Below are 10,805 nucleotides of genomic sequence, written 5' to 3'. Positions count from 1 at the left end.
TTGAAGCCGCTCTGCGGAGAACTGCTGACACCTCTGTCTTTTCCTGCAAACACGGGGAGATGAAAATAGACACTTGGAACCGCTGTGCGTGTCACTCCGAAGATGTCTGTTGTCTCTTCCACGCGACGCCGAGTCTCAGCTGTCATTTCCTCCTCCTTTTGCTCAGTGGTTTGTATGCTGACTGTCAAAAGCCCCAAATCCATAGTCTTTTAGCATCAGGTTTCTGTCACCGGTTTTTTTAGTCATTTTTTTTCTCCAGAAGAAATACACAGACATCATCTACCCTTACCCCTGTGGAGAGAAGAGATCTTAAGATCCTCTCTCTCTCTCTCTCTCTCTCTCTCTCTCTCTCTCTCTCCCTCTTACACACACACACACACACACACACCAGCAGCAACCAGAAAACAAGCTTTTTGATCAGTCGCAATTAACTTTAACACCTTCGTAGAAAAGGAGCAGGAATATTAATTGTGCTGGTGTGTCCCGTGGCTGCCTGGGAGGGTCGACAGCCGGGAGGCCAGTTCTGAGGGCTCAGGAGGGGGTAGCTCTGCCCACCAGGCACTCGGGGACAGCACGCCGCCGGCCTTGTGCCCTCTCTGCACTATTGGGAGGTGATGCTGGGGAGTTGCCTAGAGACAAAGCCATCAGTACGCATGCCCCACGGGGTGGGGTGAGAGTAGGAAGAGAGGGTCTGGGCACGTACCTTCAGGCAAGTGGCATGGGACTTGTGGGCCCCAGCCCCGGCCTTGCAAATACAGCTTCCTCCATGCCCCACGCTGGCCCCGCCAAGGCCAGGAAGATGGGGGGTGGGGGCGGGGGGACAGGTTCCCCAGGAATGAAAGTGAGCCCGGCTGTATCGGCCTGCCCAGGATGGGGGGGAGGGGGGGCTGCCAGTGTGTGGGCTGTTTTTTCAAAATGTGGTGAAACTAATCATCAGAAGTCTTCCCAAACCAATGAATCCTGAGTTCCGAGTCTGCCGGCTGAGGAGACCAGTAGGCCTGGACATGATCTTGCTTTAGGTGACTCTTGAGAAACGGCTTTATTCTTGGGGATAAAAGTTCCTGGGACTTGAACACTTAACGCTTTAGCATTGTGGCTGTTATTGCCATTTTGGAGGCGGACACTCCCAAACGCTCAGCACACGTTTGGCTCTGCAAAGGGCTTTCCTCGGGGCCCTGAGGCCATCGGGAGCCACTCGGCGGGGGTGCCAGGCTGCCCCCCGGGGAGTTTGCATAGGTTTTCCTTGCCCCCGGCCCCCCGCAGTTGTTCTCAGCCATCCCTCCATCTCCGCCTCCGTCTGCCTTTCTCACCCCATTCTGTGCTGACAAGAGTGAGGCTGAGGCGAGCGAGGGCCTGAGGGACTCCCCGGGAACATTTCCCCCCGAGGCCACAGCTGGACTCGGGCCGCGCAGCCGAACAAGTGGCACGGCCAGGCTCTTCCGTAGCAACTTCGATCATCCACGCTGGGCTCTGTGATGCACAGGGGACGTCCTCTGAGCCTGGGAGCCGCAGCGAGAACCCAGGCCCTTCCTCTCGGCCACGGCACCTCAGACTTGGACTCTCCTTTCATACTCCGGGAGCTCCTGTCACTTTGCCAAAGGCCCTGAGGCCACCTGGAGCAGAGCTAGGAGACCCACGTGCCGGTCCGTGCACCTGGGGCAAGTCATGTCCCTCCCCGGGCCTCAGTCTCCCCACCTGGAAAATGAGCGTGTGGGACCAGATCAGCCCTTTAAAGGCTGCTTAGGCGGGGGCGGGGTTCACAGAGAGGCCTGGACTCTCTAGTCCATGTGCCAGGTGCCTGCTGGAGACTGTTGGAATCCTGGGTTTGCAGCTAAAAGTTGGGAGAACACGGGGTGATCCTAAAAGGCAAAAGGCCTTGCTTCTGAGTTCGGACTTTCCTGTGATCCCCAGACTGGAGCCCTCAGGGGGGGATTTCCTGGCTGGTCCCATGACTCAGCCCCCTTTGGATTTCAGAGTTGAAAACAGTCTCCTTTATAGTTTTTGCAGTTTTTAAAGGATGGTTTAAAATTAAGGTAAAATATAACATACCATTAAGTTTACCAGTTTAATTGTTTTTAAGCGTCCAGTTCAGTGACATTCGGGACATTCACACGGTTGTGCAGCCGCCGCCATCCATCTCCAGAACTTTCTCCTCTTTCCGAACTTCAGGCCCCTGGCAGCCAGCAGTCTCCTCTCTGTCTCCTGAATTTGACGTCTGGGGGCCTCCTCTCCGTGGAATTGCGCTGCACTTGTCCTTCCGTGGCTGCTTCTCTCACTCAGCATCGTGTCCTCGGGGCACATCCCCGCGGCAGCCGGGGTCAGAGTGCCCTTTAGGTCGGGGAAGAACATGTCGTTGTGTGGTTGGACCCATGTCGATCCACTCGGCCGCTGACCGGCATTTCCACTGCTCCCACCTTTTGGCTGATGTGAGCAGCGCGGCTATGAACATGGGTGTGCAAATCCTTTCGAGGTTTTTGGTGTGTGTTTTTAAGGCGGCAGCGAGTTTGGGAAGACGATGGTGGTCCATTGTCAGACTAACTGAAAACTTGCCCCTTTAATGCTGTGACGTGGAGAGGAAAAGGCACCTTCCTGGGTAGCATTCGTGGGGGTGGAGCAGTTATGGCCCCTCCTCCATTGGGACGGACGGGGCAGTTTGAACAAGGTCAGCTGCACATGCTCAGGTGAACTCATTCGAGAGGCCGCGGCGCTGGGCCAACAGGGCTCTGGCCACGTGCGTGGGCGACCCCGCCTCTCGGTGCCTTGTGTCCTCCCTTGGAGCGGGGCGCTGCTCATCGGACATCCCACAGGTCTGCTTCCTCCCGTCTGGTCCAGGCAGGCTGTTCAGCAAATGGAGGAACCGAGCCCGAGGTGGTGGGCAGGGCACTGAGCAGGACGGTGGGTTTGGGCCCGCATCGCCGGCTGACCCAGCGCAGCAGACAGCTCCGGCCAGGGGCTCGGGGCCTGAATTCGGTTTCCAGCTCCACCTTGGGCAGGTCCCTGCGCAGGCCTCGGGGTACCCGCCGCTGCAGGCCTAGGTCACACAGCAATGCTGAGCCCTCTCGGGAAAGGTGCAAGTGGTGGGGGACTTCTGGGCCCCAGCCCGGCCCTGCAGGTACAGCTTGCGCTGGGAGTGTAGCTCAAGGTCAGGGTCGCTCTGCAGAGACGTGGCGCGGAGGAACCACGGGCGGAGAGAGGCCTGGCCTGCGTGCACGCGCGGGGACACGTGTACGCACAGCATCCCTTCCCTGGCTCCCCAGTGGAAGGGAGGAAGGGATATTTGGGGCCCTGGGCTCCTCCGTCGTCGGTTTAATTACAGGTTTTCAGCCGTGGGCCGGTGGGCACGCATTGGGAAGGAGGGGGGCAGCTCCGAACCCTGTCATTTTCCAACGTCTGCGGCCTCTTCAAAGGGGGGCATCCAGACATTTTCTCCGCAAGCCGCAGAGTGGACTGTCGTGGCCCCAGCATGAACATAATGACAGATGCATTTTGCAGCAAGCTGGGAGTGAATGGGTCCGACCGGCTTGTCTCCTGTCAGACGAGTCATTATTATTTTTTTTTTTTGTCATTTGCTGACAGTTTGGGTTTCATGTGTTTCTCTCTTTTTTTTCTCCTTTTCCCCCTGCCTGGAAAAATGGCTAGGTATCTACGAGACCCCAGCGGGGACGGTCCTTTACCACGCTCATTTAGACATCGAGGCCTTCACCATGGACCGGGAAGTGCGCAAAATCAAGCAAGGCCTGGGCTTGAAATTTGCCGAGTTGGTGTACACCGGTGCGTAGTCCCCGCCGCTGCCCCTCCCCTCCGGCCCACCCCGCCCACGGCCACAGCCCCAAACAAGCAGGTCAAAGGAGGTCAAGTGGGGACAGGGGACGAGGGAGCAAGGAGGGCATGCCAGGCCCTGCCCTGCTCACGGGGTGTCGAGGGAAAGGTGCCGGTCCCCTGAGGTGTCTGCTGTCCCCGCCACTGGCAGTCTGTATGACTCCAAGGATGCATCCAGGGTCCCCCCAGGCAGCCGATCTTCATTCACTGTGTGGGGACAAGCGCTGTCCCAGGGGGTCCCCCCAACTCTCCTAGGAGCAGCCAGCTCCTTTTACAGATGAGGAAACTGAGGCTCAGAGTGGAAGGAGTGTGTACAAAGGTACACAACAGGAAGTGGCCTCGCTGGGTGTGACCCTAGGTCAGGCTGTCTCCAGGCAGAACCTGGAGCTCCTACATTAAGCAAGGGAAAGGCTGCCTCGACCAAGAACTCGGCCCCAGGCCCGGGCAGCGCATGAGCCAGACCTTAACCGAGGAATCACCGGGACCGCCATTCGCCCAGCCCGTGTGTGGAATGGGTCGGGGGTGACGTGAGCACGCAGTGCGGGCGGGTTCCCACTTCCCAGGCGAGGAGACGGAGTCTCTGTGCCTTACCTGTTGTCACGGGGTCGGGACCCAGGCCTTCTGACCCCACGCTGTATAACGCAGTCCTCACACCCAGCCCATCGCCTGTTTTTGTTCAGCTCATGAGCTAAGGCTAGTGTTTATATATATAAGTGGTTGGGGAATATTTTTAAAAATGATACCCCTTCGTGACACGTGGAAGTTTCTATAGGGGTTCAGTGACTGTGAGGAGTGTTTGGGTGGGGCCATGCTCCTTTCACAGGTCGTCTCAGTAGGGACTGCATGGCCCACAGAGCCCAGAGGACTGCCCAGCCCTTTCCAAAAACTGTTTGCTGTTTGGCCTGCTCTCTGCCCTTCATATCTCCCTGATTAGAGAAATCACACCAAACAGCCACTGGGGGACAGGCTGCTGCCTGCGGCCAATCTTGACAGGCACAGGGGCCTGGATATTGGAGCCCTAGGGGAAGTTAATATCCTATATAATAAAAGGCTAATATGCAAATTAACCAAGCAGCGGAACAGCCGGTCGCTATGACACGCACTGACCACCAGGGGACAGACACTCAACACAGGAGCTGCCCCCTGGTGGTCAGTGCACTCCCACATGGGGAGCACCGCTCAGCCACAAGCCGGCCTCATGGCGGGGAGCGGGTGTAAGCCGTCAGTCGGACATCCCCCGAGGGTTCCCGGACTGTGAGAAGGTGCAGGCTGGGCTGAGGGACCCACCCCCCGCAGTGCACTGGGGCCTCTAGTTAATAGTTAATAACTCCCTGGATAAGCCTTCGTGCTCACCTCACCCCTCTCACCCCTACTGCACCCAGAGATTTTGATTTTGGGGGAGGGGACCCTCCTAACCACTGTCACTCATCTTGGCATTCCAAGAAGACTCTGTGGTGATTGGCTGGCGGCGTTTCTCCTCCCATTGTTTCCGGCAGCTTTGAAGCCGGGCCCCCTGCCCAGGTACACACAAGGTGTTTAAGTGCCATGGTCTCCTGCGGACTCCCTTGCTCCCGGGTTTCAGTGCTGGGAGGCGGGTTTGGGTTAGAGTGGGAGAGCCATTAGGACATGGCAGGCTGCGATGGAGGGGCACACACCTGGCCGGGCTGCTCCCGTGCAGGGTGTCTCCGCGGCCGAGGAGGGGCCAGGCCCCAGCCTCAGGTGAGGACACTCGTCCGAGGGCTCAGGCTGCTGAGGGGCGGCTGTGGGCCCAGGACAGGTGGCTTCATAGGCGTAGCTCTCGGCCTCTCCAGCAGATCCCAGGGGAAGGTCAGAGGCTGGGCCGCTAGCAGGGGTGGTCCTGGGGCTCCGCGCAGGCAGGGGGAGCCCTGGGTGTCTGAGGCACATGGCCCTGGGCTGTGGGCTCATGTCCACCACGCCACCTGGGCTGTAAGTATTCTTGCTCTGTCGCCCGCCGAGCGCTCTAAATCCCAAAATGAGTTACAGCGATTAGGAGGTTTCAAAGGATGTAAACCTGAGGGTGGAGGAGCAGGGGCTGCGTGAGGGCCCTGCAGGCATTATTCATATTCACGATGCCCAGGTGCCCCTGATGTCCTTGCCCCCCAAAGATGTCAGGATTGGCCCCGGCAGCAGCCTGTCCCCCCAACAGCTCAGCGGGGCTGTTTGATGTGATTTCTCACAGAGATGTTACAGGCCAGGGACCAGCTTGGGCAAGTCACTTGACCTCCCTGTGCCTCAGTGTCTCCATCTGCAAAGTGGGGATAATGATTCTGCCTGTAGCGAGGACTAAATGCGTGGATGTTTCCGAAGCATCTAGAACAGTGCCTGGCACGGCGCGCTGTTCCCGGGTGTAGGAAGCAACTGCAAAGGCCTGGCGTGGCTTCCGAGCAGAGTCAGGAGACAGAGGCCTCGCCTCTGGTTGGGTGATGATCTTGGGTAGGTCTGTCTCCTCCCTGAGCCTCGGTTTCCCCTCCTGTAAATAAAGGGCACCCGGTCTACTTAGCTCCTGCGATAGAGCCCGCCACTCCGCTCTGGCGCTTGGCTTCCCCGGGGCCCCTGCCGTCCTGGAGCACAGGCAGGGAAACTGAGGCCAGGGAAGCCTGTTTTCCTCAGCCCCCTGCTAGAGGCCCTGTTAATCATGACCACTGTCTCCCTCCCCTCCTGCCCCATCCCCAAACCTCCTGGTCTGCCTGCATGACCTTCTCCCTCCAAGAGCAGCCTCAGTCCCGGGAGACCCTGCCCCCACTCTGCAGGTCATCCTGGCAGAACCCCAGCTTCCGGACCCATCTCACTTGGGGGCGTGGCTTGCCTCCTCTCCCCTCACCTCAGTTTCTTCAGCAGTAAAATGGGTGTAATGTGAACTCACACAGAGGGTTGTCATCCCCGTTAGTACAGTGTTGGCCCAGGTCTGGGACCTGCAGGGTCTCCCCCATGCAGCACACCAAGCTCACTGCCCCCCACCCCCGGCTGGGTCTGCTGGGAAAAGAAGTCTGAGCTGAAGACCCCTGTGTGATGAGAACCGGAGACCCTGCGATAAAGCCCAGGCCAGGCGCTCCCGCAGGGGTCTCCATGCCCATCTCGTCTCCATCTACCGCCCATCTTTCAGCCTGGGAACTTAACGGTCTAATCATCCCGACCTAGTCAGAAAGATGGGTGTGATGGGGGGTGGGGGGGGCCATCGGGGTCCCCTACCCGCAAGGGTCTAGACCAGTGGTTCTCAACCTTCCTAATGCTGCCACCCTTTAATACAATTCCTCATGTTGTGGTGACCCCCAACCATAACATTATTTTCGTTGCTACTTCATAGCTGTAACTTTGCTACTGTTATGAATCGTCATGTAAATATCTGATATGCAGGATGTATTTTCATTGTTACAAATTGAACATAATGAAAGCATAGTGATTAATCACAAAAACAATATGTAATTATATATGTGTTTTTGCGATGGTCTTAGGCGAACCCTGTGAAAGGGGCGTTCGACCTCCAAAGGGGTTGCAACCCACAGGTTGAGAACCGCTGGTCTAGGCTGAGTTAGGAGCATTCACAAGCTCCCATTCCGGGTGTCTGCCTCCTGGATACAGTGAGGGCTGGCGGAGGCCGTGTTCAAGTCTCAAGTGCCTGCATCCTCTCATCGCACCCACACAGCCCCCTGGAGAGTGCTCAGTAACAGCATCTCCTCGTGCAAGCGAGGAACTGAGGCACCAAGAGATAACCTTGCTTGTCAAGGTGGAGCTGGGATGTGAACTCAAGTGGCAGGTCACTGGGCAGGAGCCTGACCTCTTCTCTTCCTGCCCGGCCTCCCCCACCTCTGCAAGCCCCCGGCCCCATCCCAGAGGCGGCCCGTGCCCCTTTCCCATCGAGAGCCCCAGCCCATGCCCCTGGAGGCCTGGAGCCCCAACAATAGCGCAGACCCCCAGCTGACCCGGCCCTTTATCAGGGCAGGAGATCACGAGCCATCTGGCCCCACAGCTGCCCAGGTGGGCTCACCTTCCCAGCTCCATTTCAGAGAAACCCTACCCTCCAGCGTCCTTCCCTCCCCCAACCCTGGCCAGCCGCCTGCTGGCCCCTCGGCAGCCACTAGAAAGGAGCCGCTGTCCCCGGGCTGAGCCTGCCCTTCCTGGGGACTGAGCGCAGCTCCCCTGGCCTCCGGGCTCTGGGGACGGGTGGGTGCAGTGAGGAGTTGCGGGGGGGGGGGAGGGGGGGGGTCATCCTGTTTCTCAGGCCCTGGCGGGATGCTCCGGCCCAGGCCCCTGGCAGCTGTGTGATCTGGGAGCGGTTTCTCCCGGGGCTGTTCATGAGGAGTCAGAGCTTGGGCCCACATTTGCGAATGAAAATGTAACAACATGGAGAAGTCAGTTCACTGATTTCCGAGGGGCCTGCCCAGCCTGGGGGTGGGCCTCTTCCTGGCTCTTGGTCAAGACACCAGTGTTCACAGCAGCCCCTGAACCCAGGGCCTCCACCAGCCCGGGGAGGGGGCTACTGAGTCACCCCCTCAACAAATGGGGACACAGAAGTGAAGGCCACATACACAGGGTATTTTTTTAAAATGTATTTTATTGATTTTTTTACAGAGAGGAAGGGAGAGGGATAGAGTTAGAAACATCGATGAGAGAGAAACCTCGATCAGCTGCCTCCTGCACACCCCCTACTGGGGATGTGCCCACAACCAAGGTACATGCCCTTGACCGGAATCGAACCTGGGACCTTTCAGTCTGCAGGCCGACGCTCTATCCACTGAGCCAAACCGGTCAGGGCTACACAGGGTCTTCTTGCCCCCAAAACTGCCACCCGGCTGCTGGGCCCGGGTGACACGAGCCTGAGTCTTGCCTGGTCTCCTGTCCTCGTAAAACAGCTCCCTGTGGGCACAGGACGGGGTCCCTTCACCCCAGCGGGTTAGTGTCCCTCCTGACCCTGGGGGACAACTGCTCCTCCTCACCCACAAGGTCACAGGGCGGGGGCCTCGGCTCATCCCTGGGGGTGGTCATTCGCAAGGACACGCGGCGCCGGAACTCAGCGCCCTCCCGTTCCTTCCCCTCAGGCTTCTGGCACAGCCCTGAGTGTGAATTCGTCCGCCACTGCATCGCCAAGTCCCAGGAGCGCGTGGAGGGGAAAGTCCAGGTGTCTGTCTTCAAGGGCCAGGTGTACATCCTCGGCCGGGAGTCCCCGCTGTCCCTCTACAACGAGGAGCTGGTGAGGTAGGTGTCCCCCACCTGCCCCCTCTGGCTCATGCCCTGATGGCCAGTGCCCCTTCTGACTGGCTTTCTCATCGGAGATGTGCCTGCGCGCGGGCAGGGCAGGGGGGTGGGGAGAGAGGCACCAATCAAACGATCGCGCCGGATGTAGAGTTAGGAACCGTGGCCCCGGCTGTGCGGAGGGAGACACGGGGCGCTCTGGCGTGGTCACTGAGAAGTCACCTTTGAGCTGATCTCCAGAAGAGTTTGTCATGTGCCAAGGCTTTGAGCCTGGGGAGAATCCGGAACATTCCGGGCACCACAAGAACGCGAGGGACACGGGGCCGGAGCGTGAGGGTCCGAGAGACGGATCTTAAAGGGAGGGAGTGATCGGATCTGTGTGTTTCGAGGGCCCCTCCGGCTGCTCTAGAGAATGGGTCTGAGTGTGGTGGGAGCAGCGAGGGCGGCACCCAGGGCTCCCTGGGCGCTGGGGGTGGCCTGGGCCGGGCTGATGGTTCTAGGAGAGGAGAGAAGCAGACAGATCTGGCCAATATTCAGGAGGTGGAATCCAAAGGGCTTGGCTGTGGTTTGGGGCATGGGCAGCGGGTGCCTTCTGGTGGCAGATGCTGAGTTGAGAATGTTCTTGAGGAAAGAGCATGCTCTTGGGGGTGGGTTTGCTTCGAGACAGGCCAAGAGGACTACCTGGACATTCGGGTCGCGTGGAGGAGAAGGTGGGTTGGGGACACTGGGCAGCGGTAGACATCTCGATGTCCCCTGACCCAAGAGGGGCCTGTAGGGTCAGTGAGATGGACAGGAGCGAGGAGAGAACCTTGGGGCTTCCTCACGACACGCCAGGCGGGGTGGCGAGGCTAGGGGACTGGGTCGTAGGTAGCCAACAGATGCCCATTAGCCGTGCCTGTGATTGCATCGTGAATGAGAGTGGCCTTGACCGAGGAGCGAGGCATCTGTTTGGAGGTCACCTGAGAGGTGGGGACAGACCCCTGGGGGACAGACAGCTGCACCTGACTCCGGGCCCAGCTTCGCTCCGCCTGCGGCCCGCACCCCCGTCCCGGGGGCCAGGTGAGAATTACAGCACGAGTTTTGTTTGGCAGTCAATATAATTTTTCTCTTCCCCTCTCTTTGCCATGTTGAGTTTCTCCCCCCTTCAATCTTTCTAAACACTTTATAAGCCATAAATATAACCGAATCAGTTTAGATCAGTCGGGGTAAATGTCAAATTATCTTCTCTCTTTCTCTCTCTGGCTCTTTCTTCCCTCCCCCTCCAAGTCAACAGCCTCTAATAATCTGTCCAACCCTTCATTAAGCCTTAGAGTCTCACTCAGGGAGATTAAATGAATAAAGTAAAAAGGGAAAGGGGAAAAAAAGAGAAAAGCAGGAGCATTTATTCTCACTGTGTCTCCGACGAGTTCCCTTTTCTTTCTGATTTCTACATCGCTGACTTGAAAGCCCATGAGTGACAGCGTCACAGGGACCCGCGAGGAAGCCGCGAGAGGTAGCAGAACTGGAAATGCCGCGGCACAGTAGGTAGAAAGTAACGTAATTATAGAGCAGGTCAGAGCCACTCGAATGAACAGAAATAAAAGCACAGAGGTTTTCTGTAGACTGTCAGGGGAGGTAAAAAAAAAAAATCATTGTAAACTCTTTTCCACCCCCCCAACCCCAGACCTCGGTTTGAAAAAGAGGTTTGTCGGTTCCTGAGAAACGTCTCTGGGAACGTTTCGGCAGCCTCGCAGGACAAGTCTGCCCCTGGAGGGGCCCTCACCTGGCAAGGCTGT

General features: G+C 58.1%; 1 protein-coding gene across 1 annotated transcript in view; it reads left to right on the top strand.

Annotated features, from left to right (window-relative positions):
• ASS1 (argininosuccinate synthase 1) overlaps positions 1–10,805 on the top strand; it is a 39,709-nt gene that overhangs the window by 25,704 nt on the left and 3,200 nt on the right. Inside the window, exons 12-13 of the mRNA XM_014532200.1 lie at positions 3,640–3,771; positions 8,877–9,033. Of these exons, the coding sequence (XP_014387686.1) occupies positions 3,640–3,771; positions 8,877–9,033 (289 nt within the window). The remainder of the gene's footprint in view (positions 1–3,639; positions 3,772–8,876; positions 9,034–10,805) is intronic.

Source organism: Myotis brandtii, unplaced genomic scaffold, assembly GCF_000412655.1.
Source record: "Myotis brandtii unplaced genomic scaffold, ASM41265v1 scaffold855, whole genome shotgun sequence".
NCBI classification, from domain to species: domain Eukaryota; kingdom Metazoa; phylum Chordata; class Mammalia; order Chiroptera; family Vespertilionidae; genus Myotis; species Myotis brandtii.
Note: the sequence above shows the minus strand (reverse complement) of the source record. Positions and strands in the feature narration are given on the sequence as shown.